The sequence below is a fragment of the Cibotium barometz genome, chromosome 24, assembly GCF_041138505.1.
Source record: "Cibotium barometz isolate CiBa-2024 chromosome 24, ASM4113850v1, whole genome shotgun sequence".
NCBI classification, from domain to species: Eukaryota; Viridiplantae; Streptophyta; class Polypodiopsida; order Cyatheales; family Cibotiaceae; genus Cibotium; species Cibotium barometz.
In genome coordinates, this window is record NC_141069.1 from 42,696,887 (window position 1) to 42,715,499 (window position 18,613).

Here is an 18,613-nt window from a genome sequence, read left to right on the forward strand (position 1 = left end):
AACATCCTAACAAATGGCCTACAGGCATTGCCTAAAATAGCAATGCAAAACAAAACAAAACATAAGTTACATAGTGTTTCAAAACGACGATCGAGACATCAACACTACTGCTGAGGTCCTACACGCAATTATATATACACTTTAGTTGTCTCCTTCGCAACCTACTTTCGTCTCGAAATGCTGCCTTCTGGCGGGCACTTTCCTCTCACTAAGTGGAAAGAAAGGGGGTTTGGGAACGCCAGAAATCCTTTAATTAGCTCTCGTAATCAAGGGACCTGTATGCCGGGTGGATATTAGGCACGTGGACATCAAACCTACCGAATCTTTCTCAGGCAGCCTCGTTTTGGAACGAAAGAAAGAACGAAAGTCAGATATCGAAGCAACATCATGCTTGTTTTTGGGCATTTTGGCTGTAAAATATAATCACGTATTTGAGTGGCGAAAAAATGGGCACTACTTTTATTAAACCTCATCCTCGCAGTATATAAAAAAACACTTTAGCTTCAATTAGTTTAATTATTAATCAAGGCGAAAGAGCACCACTTTAAGGGTGCACAGAAAACCCCAAAGTCGTGTGCAACAACTCAGGGTCTCCTTTTGCGTGTCAATATGAGGCTGCCCATGGCCAGCATGCTGGAGGGCTTTGTTTCCCAGCTGCTGGCTGACTACCTCAGCAACTACATCAAAGGCATCCACCCTGAACAGTTCCGTCTTGGAGTCTGGAATGGTACTAATCATATCCCTAATCCCTTACTTAACCCTTAATTAAAGCTTTTCTCATACTATGAAAACTCTATTTATATCCCTAATCACGGGAATCGATCAAGCAATTATCAACAGAAAAACCTAAATTTTTGGGATGAGATTCTTGTCATAAAAACTATTACCATTTTTGGCCGCCTAGGTGTTGCGCAGCTGGAGAACGTGGAGCTGAGGCTGGAAGCGTTTGACTATTTGCAACTTCCAATCGCCATCAAAAAAGGTATGCATTTCATTCCTCTCCAGCTTCATTAAATATATATTTATAGTCAGACAATTTATTTGATATGCATTTGATATGTATTAATTAAATGGCATTTAATTAATACATATCACTGACATGGCATTTAGTGTATACAACCTGAGAAGATGTGTTTCCCCCACCCCTCTCTCTCCTCCTCCTCTCTCTCCCTCCCTCTACTTGTTGAGTGAGCCCTTTGAGGCTTTTTATAGAGAATTGTGGACCTTAAATAAAAAGGATATGGGTGAATGCATGCAAATAGAAACAATATGGGAGGGGTCGTCATTTTATTGCCTTAAATAGAGAGGATATGGGGGTTATCATTTCATTGACTTTTTCAAGCATTAATCATTACATACTAAAATGAAACCTTAGAAAAACACTCTTATTCTTAAAAACCTCACATAATATATTTAATGGAAATGCAAAAAACATTTTGGTGCCATATTGGCTTGCGTTGAAATATATATATTTGCATGCGACGGGACCACTCAATTAATCCATACTCATCAGCTGCAAATATCTCATCCTTTGTGCGAAGGATGGGTGGCAAAACCACCTTACCATAAACAATCTCAAACGGGACCTTTCCCGTAGATACATGCACCGTGTTGTTGTATGCAAATTCCTCAAGCGGTAAGTACTTCTCCCAAGAAGACTTCTGATCCGCCACATAACATTCAAGAGATCCAACGCGGTTGAATTTGCAGCCTCACTTTGCCCATCCGTTTGAGAGTGATACGCTGATGAGAAGTCCAATTTGGTGCCCGTATTATCAAATAAGGCCCGCCAAAAGAGACTTGTAGTCCTGGGATCTCTATCCCCCACAATGGACTTCGGCATTCCATGATGTTTGAACACTTGTGCAAGATATATTTTAACCATATGCTCAGCTTTGATGGTCTTCTTGACCGGCAAGAAATGAGCTTGCTTGCTAAACCTGTCCACAATTGTCCAAATTGCATCATTACCCTGTTGGGTACGTGGCAAGTCCATAATGAAATCCATTGTAATACTTTTCCATGACTGCGTGGGAATAGGCAATGGCTGAAGCAAACCCGATGCCTTTTGCCTATCAAATTTGACTTTTTGACAGGTGATACATGCACGTACATGTGTCTCTATGTCCTTCTGCATACCTGGCCAAAAGAAATACCGCTCAATCATGTGCGTAGTAGGCATTATGCCTCTATGAGCAGCATATGGAGGAGCATGGCACTCATCCAAAACCTTTTGCCTCATGTCAGACACCACACATAGGCAATTATCTTTCATGAGATAACCCTCTTTGATCACATATGAGGCATGTGTTTGACCAGCCATCAAAGCAGCCCAAATAGTGGCAAAATCAGCATCCGTATGATACAAATCACGCATGGTAGACAAGTCTCCATGAGAGGCAACCGAGATAGCTGCTACATACGGCTTTCGCGACAATGCATCGGCCACTACATTCTTCTTTCCCGGGGTGTGCAAGATCTGAAAATGAAACATAGAGAGGAAACTGGCCATCCTCATATGCTTCTCTGACAACTTAGTTTGAGTAAGAAAATACCTCAAACTCTGGTGATCTGTCTTTACAGTGAAATCAGTCCCAAGAAGGTAATGTTTCCATATAGTAAGTGCATGAATTACAGCCAAGAGCTCTTTCTCATAAATGCCAAGAGATAGCTGTGCATCATGCAATCTACGACTCTCATAAGCCACGGCATGTTCCTCTTGATTAAGGACAGCTCCTATGCAATTTCGAGATGCATCACATTCCACACAAAAAGGCTTTTGCAAATCCGGAATGATCAACACTGGACCATGAGTAGTTACATCTTTCAATTTAAGAAATGCATCTCTCTCTACATTAGTCCATTTGAACACGGCCTTCTTCTTTGTCAAATCATGTAAAGGAGAAGCAATCCATGCAAAGTGCCGAATGAACCTGCGGTAGTAAGAGCATAATCCAAGAAAACTATGGATCTTATGCACCGAACTCAATTCAGGCCAATTCCGAATTGCATCAATCTTTGCAGGATCCATGCGCATCCCATCTTTGGACACAATATGCCGAAGATAATGTATCTCTGACAAGAAGAACTCACTCTTCTTTGCATTTATGAAGAGTTTATGCTTATGGAGCTTTTCAAAAACAATAGCCAAATGAGTTTTATGCTCTTCTTCGGTCTTCGAGAAGACTAGGATGTCATCAAAGAAGACATCTGTAAATTTCCTGTACCCACGGAATATGCGATCCATCATTCTATTGAATGTAGCCGGGGCATTTGTAAGACCAAAAGACATAACAAGATACTCATAAAGCCCAAATGCTGTCCTGAAAGCAGTTTTGTGTACATCCTCAGGTACTACACGCACTTGATGATACCCACTCTTGAGATCAATTCGGCTAAAGCATGCCGATCCATCCAACTTGTCAAGGATGTCGTCCATGCGTGGAATCGGAAACCGATTCTTGATGGTAAGCTTATTCAAAGCTCTATAATCCACACACATACGAAAGGATCCATCCTTCTTTTGAACCAAGAGGACGGGTGAGGTGGCGGCTGCGATTAATTGGTGTAAGGTATGACCAGGATACATTTGTAGTCCCGCTTTGTACACGAGTTGCAATCCCGATTGAAACCTTCTCTTCCTTTTCGCCTCGGTGACATGCATAAATGGAGACACCTCCAAAAGCACTTTCCAAAACTTTTGTACATATGCATTTACCAATTCCCTCTCATTTTGCTTTACCCAATCCCACTTCATTGTTATCTCATTCAATGCATTGGGAGGCAAGAATTGAGCATATAACCTCTTCTTGAACTCTTCCCATGATCTAACAGGATTCGGTGAGAGCTTCTGTGTGAGCCACCAATGGGCAGCAGTGCCTTTCATGAACATGCTTACATGCCGGATCATGGATTTCTGAGTGAAATTCTCATCACTGAAAGCAATATCAAACTGGGCAATAAAAGCAAGTGCCTTTGATGCATCATATTCCCCATGATATGTGTCAAACTTCACAGATTTATCTCCGGCTTTGAAGTCACGAGACTTTGATGCATGTGTGTGCATCTCAACATGTTTTCCCCCATGTTTGTCCATTGGGATAGCTCCTGTGTGACTGGCATCATTTTTGGACCAAAAGGTGATGCATAAGGCATAGATACATGTGTCCTGTAAGCACGAGGCATGGCTGGCCCCTCAACATGCATTGATACATTTTCAGCCATAACTTCTCCCTCACGAGCACACTCAAAGGCATGAGTGGCATGAGAGATACGCGGAATACCTGCACCAACAGAAAATTGCAGCCCATGTTGCATGTGTTGTGCATGCACATTTTCAGCCGGCAATGGCATTTGACATACATTGTGACCATTGCCATAAACATTGTATCCTTCACGGGCCACATAAGGTATTCCTGCATGGCGTGAAGTCACTGATTGTTCCTCTCCCATAGCATGGAGATTCATCCTCTTAGACATAAGTTCTTGTTCGGGCACTTGTGGGGATTTCAAGACATGTGGGATGGTTGCCTTTTCTGCATAGGCATCCTCGGTACGAGCCAAGTATGCACGTGCTGCATCCCTCGGTTGCACGTGCAACTGTTGAGCAATCATTGTCATTGCATGATCCATATAAGATTCAGCTTTCTTGGCCTTCAAACGGTCATGTACTAATGGATCCTCGCGGCGGTAGAGATTCAAATCTTCTTGTTGTGCATGGAGGAGAGCCTGCATATGAGTAAGTTCAGCCCTCAAGACTATGGACTCTTCTTCCTGCATCTTCTCTTTGCCACGGGACGGCTGTCCCATATATTCATGTTCCCTATTATGCACCACATGAGTTTGCTCATCCTGTAAAGCATTGGAGGCATGCATTTCATTGTCCCTGTCTCTTGTATTAGCATCTCCAACATTCATTATATGGCTGTCCATAATGTTCTAAGTGTAGAGATAGCTAGTGTTCACGGTGATTGTCTCTCACGATAGAAGTGAAAGAGAATCGTATGCTCTGATACCAATGTAACTTGGTTGAACACAATGCTAATCAATACACTTAAATACACTAAGATTTGATGGACACTTGTTCAAATACAAGAAATAAATTGCTGAATTGACAAGAGACACACAATGAGCCGGAACGGCCGATCCCTCCTGCAAATAAAGTATATTGATCTTGGGAGAATCAAGTACATAGTGTCATGGCCATTTCTGACCAGATTTCCATACCAATGCATATGAATACAGTATTGCAAACAAGTGGATGTCAATGTAGACTTGCAACCCACACTACCCTCTCAAGTGCCCATGTTCCCTACCATATGCTCTCTATTGTTCCACCAACACATGGTAGCAACAATCTGCAAGAGAGCACGTAGGACAAGAGAACACTACACAGGGTATGTGATCTTGTAATCCGGTTCCTCCCTCCTGCTATTTGCTCCCATATTTAAGCATAAAAGCTTACCAATAGCAAGTAGAGTCGATGAGAGCGGAAGTCTTCACGATGGAAGGCCTTGGAGTGTTGAGATCTTTGATTTGTCGCCTTTCTTCGCGACAAAAGTCTTCAAGAGAATGAAGGGAACCTTGGGAAAGCTTCCCCTATGGTTCAACTTGAGAAAGGAAGGCTGAAATTAGGGTTTTTAGCAAAAAGACCAGAAATTACATAAAAAATGAGAGCTGTTTTGCTGAATTTCAGTCATTGGGAGTGTGTAGGGAGAGTGATTAGCACTTGGAAACACTCTTGGAAGCTTGGAAAACACCCTAGCAAGTTGGGTATGGCTATGGAGAGCTTGGAAATGGAGAGAAATGGTGGAAAAACAGAGTTTTCAGCCTCCAAAAATCTTCATGAAGAGAAAACACGAATTTTCTCTTAATAAGTAAGTGAATTGGGGTCCAATCAGGTGAAGGGACATGGGGAGATGCCCATTTATGAGTAAAAGGGAAGGATCAGGTCTTGGACATTGAGTCTTGTTCGCCTTGGGACTTCAGTGAGTGTGAACTTGAAAGCGGTCATAATTTATAAGTGACTTTTTGGGCGCCCAAACGTTAATGAAGTGGGAACGCACTCACTTATAAATATTGGCAAAGTCCTAAGGGCTATTTGAGCCTAGATTGGGTAGTACTTACCACCTGTTCACATGCCACACAACCATGTCAGCAGACAGTTTCACATGCACGGTTCACGGGCCGGCGTCCCCTTACCCGGAACTACACATTGGTCAAGCAAGCATGAAAACAGTATGCAATTTCAATTGCAAGCAAGCACATAAAGATGTTATGCAATGCAGCATTGGTATGGACAATCCCCGTTCATGAGACTATACCAAAATAAACGTGCTCTAGGCAAGTACACGAGGTACCAGACCCAATGGAACACCAATCCACCAAGCATTTCCGGGCATGTACACGGAGACACAAGTCCCAACGGAAAGCCAAGTCTACAGTATCACATGAGTGGCATCAATCCCCGGCATAAACAACTGCCATGGACACTAGTTCAATGTTTATACATGATAAGAAAGCACGGGTGGACCAATTGGGTGGCCAAATGGTGACAGTACCACGAACATATGGTTGTGATATAAGAGGGAGGGAATGTAACTCTTTGTGTCTCCAAGCTCTTTTCACATGATGGAACTTATGCCCGGACACATGGACAAGTCGATGAACACATGGGAATAGGGTTTATAAAGCTGGCATCGCAAAAGCACTAGTCTTGGTAAAAAAGCAAGAAAAAGCAAAAAGTAAAATTGTGTTGACTGCGAGTTGAGGGCACCATTGGAAAGAGAACACTCAGCTGGAGCAAAAAGCTAAAAGCCGCTTTTCCAAAAAGTAGCTCCAGGGCCAAAAAGCAAGGCCCTGAAGCTACAAAAGCATAAATCAAGAACTTTGGCACTATTATTAAAATATTTAAAAAGGAAAAAGACAAAAGCAAAGCAAAGCATGGCAAAAAGCAAGGAGTCCCCCTTCAAAGTATAAAAGATACCTACGCCACCCTTGTGAGAAGAACATTGAGTTGTTTGATGCCACCTCCTTCTGTCCTGCCAGCATCCCCCACCTTGGTGTTTGTCTTTTTGAGATCTTTTCCAGATTGGGTGTAGAGCTATTGTGGTTACTTGTGAGCATCAGAATTTGATTCAAACTTTGGATATTGCCGGTGTAAGATTCTTGTGGGTCATCCTCGTGGTGTGCTCGGCATTAGAGATTGTAACATGCAGTGGAATTATGCGTAATGAAGGATCCCATCACACAAGTCTCACACCGCCTTCTTTATCTTGAGTTTCGCGAGTCTTTAGTATTCCACTTTATCACTTCAAACTTTAAGAGACGAGAGAGAGAGAGAGAGAGAGAGAGAGAGAGAGAGAGAGAGAGAGATTTGTACACCTTATTCGGTCCCAAATTATCCACTGAAGGGCTCCCTCCTATTGCTAGGAGTATTTGCTTTATTATCTTTGAAGAGAATGAATGAAGGACTGACTTGGGACTGCAGATAAGCCAAACACAAGACCTTTGAAAGACTAAGAGTCGGGCTGAACTGTACACGGCTGTAGAAGCACCAATGATGACCGATCTCAATGCCTATGCTCTCTTCCAATGGAATGTAGGAAGGCTGCAAATCTGAGGTTGAGAGAAGGGGCTGATTGGGACTGTACTAGGCTGTGTTATGCATTATGAATGAATGAATATGATGCGTTTTACCTTCACCAAAGTGGCTGTAGCAAAACGATGATGTGTATGAGTGTTGAATTCTGCATGAAGGTTGAAAACGATCTCGACGCCTATGCACTCTTCCAATGGAATGTAGGAAGGCTTCAAAGGCCTTGAGTTTGAGGATCCAGCCCTTCCTGGGGGAGTTGATTCATGCTACCCAGACAGGATTCGTCAAGGAGCGTAGTATCCTTGACAACATTTTCACCTTCTGGGAGGCGACGGCTCGAGCTGGATTTCTTGGTGAGGACTTGGTCGTGATGCTTCTCGATTTTGAGAAGGCATACGATAGAGTCGATTGGGGTTTCTTAGAGGGCACTATGCTTCGCCTGGGCCTTGAGCCAGGTTGGATTCGAGGGGTGGCGGCTCTATATTCCACAGCTCGTAGCCAAGTGCTGATTGTTGCAGGAGGAAGGGGGCCGAGTTTTGAGTTGACCAGATCAGTTCGTCAGGGGTGTCCTCTCGCCCCGTTTCTTTTTCTCTTCTTTGCGGAGGCTATGAGCATGTATTTGACGGCAGAGGAGGTTGGTTTGAGAGGACTCCAGCTCCCAGTCAGGGGGGAGGACCTGCTCGATGCGGAGTTTGCTGATGACACGAGTTTATTTTTGCATGGCCAGGAGGCCAATCTTCAGCGAGCAGAGCAGTCGCTCCAGGTTTTTAGTGCAGCTTCGGGAGCATTGATCAATTGGCGCAAGACAGTGGCCTTTTGGATCGGTAGCGCTCCCACTCTGGCCTGGAGCCCAGACTCGGGTTTTAGATGGATTCCTCCTGGCACAGTAGTGCGATATTTGGGATGCCAGATTGGACTTGATTTGTCACCTGAGCAGCAGATTGCCCCGCTTCTTCTGAGCATTCGGAAGAAGCTTTTGTATTGGAGTAGAGCTCGGCTATCCTTGGCTGGGAGGGTGGTGGTGGCAAATCAGGTGCTTTTAGCGACCATGTGGTACATTACGTCTTGCTCGATCTTCTCGAGCTCTTGTATCAGCCAGGTACAGAGGCTGATCAGGAACTTTCTTTGGTCTGGGCGGGATGGTCAGCTTGCCAGGGCAAAGGTTGCTTGGGCAGTTATTACACTTCCATTGGCCCAGGGAGGCTTGGGCATTATAGATCCAGTTGATCAGAGTAGAGCCTTATTGGGGAAGCTTATTGTTCGGGGGCTGCTTCCAGGCGTTGAGCCTTGGAAAGAGCTCCTTTTGTAGCGGTTGCAGGCTCGAGCTCCCCCAGCAGGGGCACTTGGGCACCAGAGATACGTTGGATCTTCATAAAGATGAGGAGGACAGGCCTTAGTAGAGGATGGGAGGACAAATTTGCCTTGAGCATCCTGAGAGCTTGGGAGTTGCTGAGACCGGGGCTCTCTCAGAGACCTCCTCCTTGTGATGAGGAGCGGGCCACACAGCCGCTCATCTGGAGCCCAGCGGTTCGCACAGAGCAGGGTCATATGCTGGGTTCTCGGCCTCGTCTAGCCTGGGAACCATTGGCGGTAGGCCCAGCACGCAGTTTTGGAGACTGGCAGGCCTTCTGTAGTCTCCTAGAGGAGATCCAGGTGGAGAGGCTGGGTCACTTCAGAGGGGGGTTGATTATGAGGGATGACATTCAGGAGGCACTCACAGAGGAGTGGTTCACGCCTTTCGAGCCCGTGGCCCCACGGTGGATGGGAGCCTTTACTCAGTTGGAGATTCTGATTGCTGTCAGAGCTTGCACTGAGGATGGCAGATGCCTCTACTATGAGATCCAGGATGAGGGCAGACTTCAGAGAGTGGAGGTGGAGTCACCTTTGGTTGCAGAGTGCATCTTTCAGAGGATACGGGTGGTGGCCGCTGCTTCTCGGAAGTGGCATATTGACCCAGACCCTGCAAATGTGGACTCTGATTGGCGTATATGGGCATATGCAGCGCGCCCCTTGGCCCGGCTCCAGTGGGACCCTGGCGAGTACAAGTGGCATGATCCTTATGCATCCCTTGAGGCCACAGAGATCACCTTTTTCCAGTATACTGTTCGGTTGGGGCGACATATTTTGACGGCGAGGAGGATGGTCTCTCCAGCTGCATCGGGGCACTGGCGGCTTCAGGGACTCTCATCGGAGTTCCTGGAGGACTTTTGGACCAGGCTCTGGGCTAGTCGACAGGCACGCAGGATCTCAACTTTCCAGTGGTTGGTCGCCCACAGGGGTTCAGCAGTTGGCACCTGGCTTGTCTACAGCAGTCTTCCGGCGGCCTGCGTCCGATGCGGCCACCCTATGGAGACACAGAGACATTGCCTATGGGACTGCCCTCAGGCGCAGCAGATTTGGCTGTGGATGCTGCGCATTCTGGCCCCCCTCTCTCCAGAGGGGATGTATACGTGGGGTGCCGTTGCTTGGTCGACTTCGTCAGGGCCTGCTATGGGCTATGAGACGGAGCAGGACAGCTAGGCCATCAGATTCATTAGGGGCCAGCCTCGCCTTGTTCCTTCACCGGACTTCTCGTCCGCCGGCTGGACACAGGAGAGGGATCTACGATGGGAGCTGCGGAATTCCGTTCTTTTTTGTTTTTTCCGAGAAAAGATCCTTTCATTAGTTATATAAAAACGCCCGTAGGGCTACAAAAGATCCTCTCTGCTCATAAGAAAACAGAGCAGAGAACAAAGCAAGGCAGCCAGGGAGACTCTCCCTAGGTGCTGAAAAATACAAGAATCAGTACAAAGAAACTGAGAGGCTATATCATACAATAGGAGGGGGGAAAAGCCAAACAGGTGGCCTGTAGTGCCAACGGGGGGACCCCACGTGTAGGGTATAGAAGGGGCCGCTGCGCCAAGTGGTGTGAAAGGCCTGGCGCCGCAAGATCGCCTCATCCAAGTCGCCCCGGATGCGGTCGTACTGTCCTCGCAGGGTGTGGATGAGCTCCTGCCAGATCCCCCGAACAGTCTCGGCTGGTGGCTCCAGTCTTCCCTCAAAGGCCCTTAAACACCGGGCCCTCCAGGTGAACCATATGGTGAGGCTGCTGAGGCAAAACTGATCATGAAGGTCCATTAGTAGAATTAGGGCAAGTTGTTTGTCTCGAATAGGCCCTGGGGTGTGTACGGGTTGTGTATGGACTGTTCGAGTACAGAAAACAGGTTGTACAGGTTTGGAACAGCTGCGCACAGAAGATAAACAGGCCATACAAGTGCAAAACAAGCTGTACAAAGTGTAAAATCTGAACTGGTCATACAACTGCAGAAACCCTACTAGATGTGGAGGTCCATATCACACATGTATATGTAAGAGCACACGTGTAGGAGAGGAAGGGGAAGAACTCACAAGTTTCTGTTAGCACTTTGATTAGCGATTACAAAAAAGTAGGGCTTGTAATAGTGAAATGCCAACTAAAGCCCTAGATTAAAGTGACATGTGGCATCGAATCCAACGGTCACAAAAAATCTAGACAACCATACCCTATATGTGGCATCTTTTGCTATGAAAATGTCAACAAATTAATTTTCTGGGGCCTAATACACATTTCCATTAATATATATGTCATGATCTAATAGACTTGGCCCGTAAGATGTTAATACGTCTACTATGCATGATGGAGTTGACGGTTTGAAGTTTTGTGAATAGTCTCATGGAGTCAAAATTGAACTTTTCAGTGCTTTATGCCTTGTCAACTGCCAGGTGTTGTGGGAAAGCTGAAAATACAAGTACCTTGGAAGAAGCTTGGCTGGGAGCCAATACTAATCAGTCTTGAAGATGTTTTTATATGTGCTTGCCCACGAGATGAATTTGAGGTATGCGTTGGTGGAAGACAATCTGACTGTAGTATAATATGGCTTGTTTCTTATTTGCATCCTTGTGTCTGTTTCTCTTGCAGTGGAAAAGTGAAGCTTTAGAAGCTAGATCTTTAGCAGCCAAGAAAGCAAAGCTTGCAGCTGCAGAATTGGCAAAGCTGTCAGCTCGAATATCGGGTCGTGTCTCAGGTTTATACTTACATCCCCCGACCCTTCCCTCTCCCCCCTCTCCTCCAACTTGGCAATTCGGCCCAACCCTTTTGCCATGTGGCAATGGTCTTGGTGTAGTACGTCTCCCCCAGCTCACCCCTTTTTTTCTCTCTTCATTTGAATCGTTCACTCCACTAGTTTGGAGGATGTTACTAGTTTAGCTATGGTCTGCGATGACTGCTTATTTTTCTTTGAAGTGATGTGCAGGTTGCATTTCATAACATGGCTGCTTACTCTTTTGTGTGTGTGTGTGCGTGTTTCTTGTTACTTTGTAGAGGATCATTCAAATCAGTCATTTTTCTCTTATCTGTCAACTAAGGCAAGTGATCTCTCTCTCTCTCTCATGTATATACATTAGTAAGAACTGTTTTTCATTTTCTTTGAGTTACTTCCATGGCTCAACATACCCATGGTATCATTGTATCACTCATGGTCTCATAGACCCTTGGGGTCTTTTGTAGACGTTAATATTACGTTCTTTCTCTCTCTCTTTTCTCTCTCTCTCTCTCTCTCTCTCTCTCTCTCTCTCACACACACACACACACACACACACACACGTACACACACGCTTAATCTCTCTCTCATGGATGCTTTGTAGCTAGTTTCGTACAGTTTTTTCTTTTCTATGGTTTAGTATTCATCATGGATACATTGTACTACCTTATAATAGACCCTTGGGTCTTTTGTAGATGTTAATATTACTTTATAGAAAGAAAGAAAGAAAGAAAGAAACATATATTAAGCGTCTACTAAAGACCCAATGGGCCTATGAGACCAAAGTGATACAATAATGTATCTCATCATGGAATGGAAAATAAAATAGAAAGAAAACATAAACATAGCTATCTCACTAGGGTGATACAAAACTGTCCATGGAAACTCATCATGGAATACTAAGAACATAGAAACATGAGAGCAACATCACCTCCGAGTAGATGGTATACCACTCTCCAAAATATCAAGCATGGGGCTAATGAGTATGGCCGAGAGGTCTCCCTCAGCTATGTCACGTGGAAAGGTAGCTCGATGGCGGTGGAGCATGTCTTGGATTTGGAGCTGATGAGGTGATCGTGGCCGATGGGGGGGTTGAGGGCATCACGCACGTTGGAGTGCAGAGGCTCGGTTCGAGGTAACTCCTCTCGGGCGAGGTAGGTCTAGAGCAGCTCGTGGAGGGTCCACAAGATCCACTATGTCGGTGTCCTCCACCTCCTGGGTCCGGAAGAAACTGGTGATGGTTGGCTGGTGAGGGAGGGGTGGTTGGGGCCGAGGCTCTCTCAAGGTGGTGTCCCTGTGTCTGCGGAGCTCAAACAGGAAGAGGCTCAGGCAACGCTGGTCCTAGAAGTCAATGATCCTGGAGAGTGGACCGAATCCCTCACGAAATAGAGAGTGAAACTTCCCGCGGATCTCATAGTATACTAGGCAGTGGCATATGTTACCTTGAGAGAGAGAGAGATATATTACGTGTCTACTAAAGACCCAATGGGCCTATGAGACCAAAGTGATACAATAATGTCCATGGCATATCTCATCATGGAACAGAAAATAAAATAGAACAAATCAAACTAATACAAGGAACATGAAACATGAGAGGAGCATCAGCCCCCAATAGATGGTATACCACTCTTCAAAATCACACGCTTGGGCTAATGAGTATGGCTAAGAGGTCTCCCTAAGCTATGTCACGTGGAGAGAGAGAGAGAGAGAGAGAAAGAAAGAAAGAAAGAAAGCTGTATTAATGTCTAGTAGAGGCCGAACTCGACCTATGAGACAAATCAATGTACAACTGTCAATGTCTTCTGGATGTCCAGAAAAAAAAGGACAAAATGAACATGAAATAAACTATGAAAGTACTGAGCTAGTGGGGGGGTGTTATGGATGGGGCTTTATTGCTAGAGGCTCAGTATGCAACCTATATGAGTAGGGTATACAAGAATGCAATGTAGATCTGTCTAGCTCCAACCAGTACCATAGTGGGGGTGTAATATGTGATACATAGGCGATGGCGAGGGGAGCATAATCTCCGAGTGTGAGTGTGGTGAGGTCGAGCCGTATCTCTGTGATCTCCCTCTGATGTAGTCTGGGCCGTAGCGCCTGAAGTCAATGACACTATATGCTCTGCATCCGCATACATAATGTTCCTCACTCTCAACCTCCTCCTGGCATAGTCTGCATATCCTCTCTGCTCTGGGGATCCGTGTTGCCCTACGTGCCTCAATCTCAAGCTGGTGTGATGACATTTTGAGTTGGCCAATTGCCACTCGGGCACTGTGAGGCATGTACACATCTATGTATCCAGGTCTCTGTATGAATCCATCAGCTAAGATACGCATAAACTGATCTCTGTAGTATAGCATCTTCGGTGGTAGAGGCTGACTGGGTGTAATCCAAGTCTCTTGAGTGTATCGCTGCCATAAATCGTGCCGAAGGACTTTGTTTCTCTCACTGTGAGAGAGCTGGATGTGTGGTGCATGTATATCATACTGGAAAGGTGGCAGGTGATCTATGTCGAGACCATGCTGAGTGAGCCACTGTATCATCTGTGAATACCATGATCTCCTATCTCCACTCTCTGTGAGCTGCCTGGACGCCTCAAAAGCTCTAAGCCTCTATGTGAGAGTTGATCTGATGGCATATCTCTAATCCTTTGTATGAAGCAGATCGTCTGGAAGAGGGCCTCTACTAGCATAGGAGGTGCAGCAGACTCCGTCTGGACAATGTCATGTGGGACGGAGGGTTTGCTGCGGATCATCCGTGAGAGCATGAGAATCTGAGGCCTCTCGGTGGTCAGCTGATCTCTCATGCTGTAACTGACGGATAGCTCTCTTTACCATCGAGGCGGTAAAGAAAGTAGAGGTGGTAGGGCGGGACTCCTTTGGCTGTGGTATGGGCGGTTGCTGAGGGATATGGTAGAGGCTCTTTGCATATGTGTGCCATGTGTGTGGATCCTCAATTGGGGTACGAGGGCGAGGCTCTCTCATCCTGTGCCATGTAGTGGCTGCATCTTTGCTCATGAGTAGGTGGTATATATCCCAATACCGTGCCTTCTCATATGCACGCCCTTACGGCGTGTGAGGGTGCTCATCTGTCGGCTTGCCTGTCTCTGTGTAATGGTCCCCAGTGCTCTCTGGGCACGGAGGTGTCTATATAGCTCTCTGCACTCATCATCATACCACCGAGAAATGAAATGAAATGATATATTAACGTCTCTAAGAGGCCATAGTGGCCTATGAGACCAAAATTGAGAGTACATCTGAAGTTGGTGTCTCATCAAAGAGAACAACTAAATGAGACTAAAAAGTACAATAAACTGATTGTCCTACAGTTATAAGAACAGAACTGTAAGACTTCGAGATGATACTGAGTAAGAAGGCTAGCACAGCAGCTCCAGGCGCATCACATGGGGTGCGCAGCAGGGCAGCTCGGGCGGGGATAGGCGTAGCACAGTGACAGCGCAAACAGGGCTACGCCAGACGCAGCACAGCCACGGCGTGCAGCGCGAGGAGAAATGAAATGATATATTAACGTCTTCAGAAGGCCAAAATGACCTATGAGACCAAAAAGGTTACAACAATTGGTGGATCTGATACAATGTCTGTGCAAGGAAAGCTAAAAACAACTAAACAACTAACTGAAACTGAAACAACTATGAGGAAAAGTATGGTACTAGGATCTCCTAATGGATAACATCTGTGAGGAAGACTCCAGCAACAAAGGTAAGCATCATACACATCACTATCCAAAGATGTCTCTCATCGGTCGATGGCGGATATCCTCAATGTCCTCCATGGTGAGTACTCTGACTGGACGTCTCCCATGCCGTGCTAGTATGGTCCTGATCCTCTGTTGTAGTCTCCGCCGGTGTCGAGATGGGTGTCTCATCTTGGGGCGCCTCGACCGCCCCAGCTCTATAGTCCGATCAATCAGTGTACCTCTGGTGCGGCTGTACTCTGGGGCTAGCTGCAATGCCTGCTGGCCTGACTGCTCAATCTCTGGTCGAAAGAAGTCTGTAATCTGCCTCTGTAGGTGTCTCTCCCTCTCTGATCCCCTCCCTCTCAGGAGACCCTCTCTATGTCTACGCAGCTCCAGCAAGTACAATCCGAGGCATCTCTGATCCTGGTATCTCATGACTCTAGAAAGTGGTCCAAAGCCCTCTCTGAACAGGCAGTGAAAACGGCCTCGTATCTCATAATATACTGGACAGTGACATATGTAATGTAACTCTGTCTCTGGCTCCATATGGCACAGCTGACAAATCCTGGCCTCAGCTGGTACTCCTCTGAATCTGCCAGTCTCAATCTCTAGCTGGTGTGAGGATGTGCGCATCTGACCAATAGCACACCGTACCCCATGAGAAAGATGAGTATCCATGTAGCTGGGTCTAATCACAAACCCATCCTCCGTGAGCCCCTAGCTCGAATCTCCTCCGCTTGTTGAGACGTCTCTCCTAATGTATGTGGCCGGGCTACTGGTGCCAATCTCTGGAAGAAGTCAGTCAACTGGGACTGTCTTCCTCCGCTATGATGTGCGGGTGTCTGAAGTAAGATCTCCCTATGTCTCTGTAGTGCTAGTAGTAGTCTGCCTAGCTGTCTCTGGTCCGATCTCTCCCAGATCTGTCTAAGTGATGTGGTCCCTCTAAAAACCTCAGGATAGCATGCCCTGATCTCCTGCAAAGCACCACACTGGCAAACAAAATGCTCCTCTGTCTCTACCCCCGTCTGGCATAATCTGCAAATGCGCTCTGCTCGAGGGATGCGTGCTGCTCTCCCAGTCTCGATCTCTAGTTGGTGTGATGAGACCCTTAGTCGCCCAATGGCTACTCTGGCTCCATGTGATAAGTGGACCTCCAAGTATCGTGGTCGCTGGATGAAGCCGTCTGTGGAGGTGCTCAAGAAGTGGTGTCTGTAGTAGAGCATCTTTGTCGTCGGGAGTGGCTGACTGGGAGATAGCCAAGTCTCCTGTATGTGGCCCTGCCAAATGTCATGTCTCATGACTCTGTTCCTCTGTGTCTGAGAGAGGCGTCTGTGTGGTGCAGCTAGGTCATACTGTAAGGGTGGTAATCTGTCAATATCAATCTTGTGTGATGATATCCATTGTACCACCTGGGAGTACCATGACCAGGTATGTCCCTCCTCAGCAAGCTGTCTGGATGCCTCAAAAGCAGCCCGAGATACCCGATTTAGTGGGAGCTCCCGCATCCTGTGTATAAAAGCTATAGTCGGGAACATGGCCTCTACTAACATAGGTGGTACAACAAACTCCGCTCGAAGGATATCATGTGGTACTGAAGGTTTGCTGCGGATCATCCGTGAGAGCATCAAAATCTGAGGGCGCTCTATCTGTGTCCATGAGGATGTAGCCAAACCTGGTGCCCATACTGTTGCTGCATCCATCAATGCTGGAGTAACTAGTGTATCAAATAGCCACCCCTTAGTACGGGGCTCTTGGAAGTGTGCCTGGTTCCAAAATTGCTAGTGCTGCGTACCCTCGTGTCACTCTGTCTCTGGCTGCCTGTGCCATAGAGAATCTCCCTGATGAGCTGGTAAATGTGACCCCAAGGTATACATATGAGCCCACCACCTCTACCTGTCCCCGGGCTAGTGTAAGGATAGTCTGGCATCTGATTGCTGCTGATGTATGAAAGACCATAACCTTGGTTTCCCAAGGTTCATTGTGAGTCCTCGCTCCGTACAGAAAGTATCCAGAGCCTGTAGATGCCTTTGTAGCCCTGTCCAAGTATCCGACACAAGAATGATATCATCAGCATATAATAGAATGTGTACAATCGTACCTGAGATGTCAATCCCAGAGCCTCCTCCGTGTATGATGTAGTCTGCTACCTCGTCGATGTATAAGCCAAAGAGTGTCGGGGAGAGAGGGCAGCCCTGCTTCACACCAATGGTCCTGGCAATCATATCTGATAGTCCCCCTGGGCATCTAACTCGTCCAAACACTTGCTCATATAATCTGTAAATCCCCCACATCATGTCGGGGGGTATGCCCAGTGTCTGTAAGCGGTGGAAGAGGCGCTCTCTCGGGACTGTGTCGAAGGCTTTGCGGAAGTCCACAAAACAGCAATAGAGTCTCTGTCTCCGTGCTCGAGTTTGGTCAATCAGGCATCTTAGGGTGAAAATGTGATCAATAGTAGAGAACGCTCGCCGAAAACGTGCCTGACCAGGGGCACGAAGCCCCTCCCTCTCAGCCTGTGTGCTCAATTCTGCCTCCAGGATAGCCCCATAGAGTTTGGCCAAGGTATGACCAATCATGATAGTCCTGTAATTACCGGTGTCCAACATGTCCCCAGCTTTGTGGATCGGTACAATAATGTGCATCGTCCACTCAGCCGGGAAACCTTCTACCAGAGCCCTGTTAAAGGGGTAAGCAATAAAAGGAGAGAGTGTGTCAGTTGCATAAATGAAATGCTCACCCTGTAAGCCGGTGTGATCCTTAGCTCTCCCATGTTGGAATCTACATAGCTCGAGATACCATATCGGTAGTAAAGAAAACCGATGAGGTCGGTGGAGCCTCGGTGGGGCGAGGGATGAGTGGCTGGTGTGGAACATCATAAAGCCCTTCTGCATAACTCTACCACCAGATCAGTAGTAAAGAAAACCGATGAGGTCGGTGGAGTCTCGGTGGGGCGAGGGATGAGTGGCTGGTGCGGAACATCATAAAGCCCTTCTGCATAACTCCAGGCGCAGCACAGGGGGTGCGCAGCACAAGTAGGGCAGCTCGGGTGGGGATAGGTGTAGCACAGCGCGAACAGGGCAACGCTAGGCGCAGCACAGCCAGGGTGCGCAACGCGAGCAGAGAGAGAGAGAGAGAGAGAGAGAAAGAAAGAAAGAAAGAAAGATATATTAACGTCTACGAGAGGCCAAAGTCGGCCTATGAGAGAGAGAGAGAGAGAGAGAGAGAGAGAGAGAGAGAGAGAGAGAGGCAAAACTATTTAAGCGAA

The 18,613-nt window shown here is 46.6% G+C and overlaps 1 protein-coding gene across 1 annotated transcript in view; it reads left to right on the plus strand.

The window, feature by feature from the left end:
* The first annotated feature begins 503 nt into the window (after positions 1–503).
* Positions 504–18,613, plus strand: part of LOC147625326 (vacuolar protein sorting-associated protein, putative (DUF1162)) — a 137,314-nt gene continuing 119,204 nt past the window's right edge. The window contains exons 1-5 of the mRNA XM_086817965.1: positions 504–727; positions 905–982; positions 11,339–11,451; positions 11,535–11,640; positions 11,937–11,980. Of these exons, the coding sequence (XP_086674091.1) occupies positions 610–727; positions 905–982; positions 11,339–11,451; positions 11,535–11,640; positions 11,937–11,980 (459 nt within the window). The 5' untranslated portion in view covers positions 504–609. The remainder of the gene's footprint in view (positions 728–904; positions 983–11,338; positions 11,452–11,534; positions 11,641–11,936; positions 11,981–18,613) is intronic.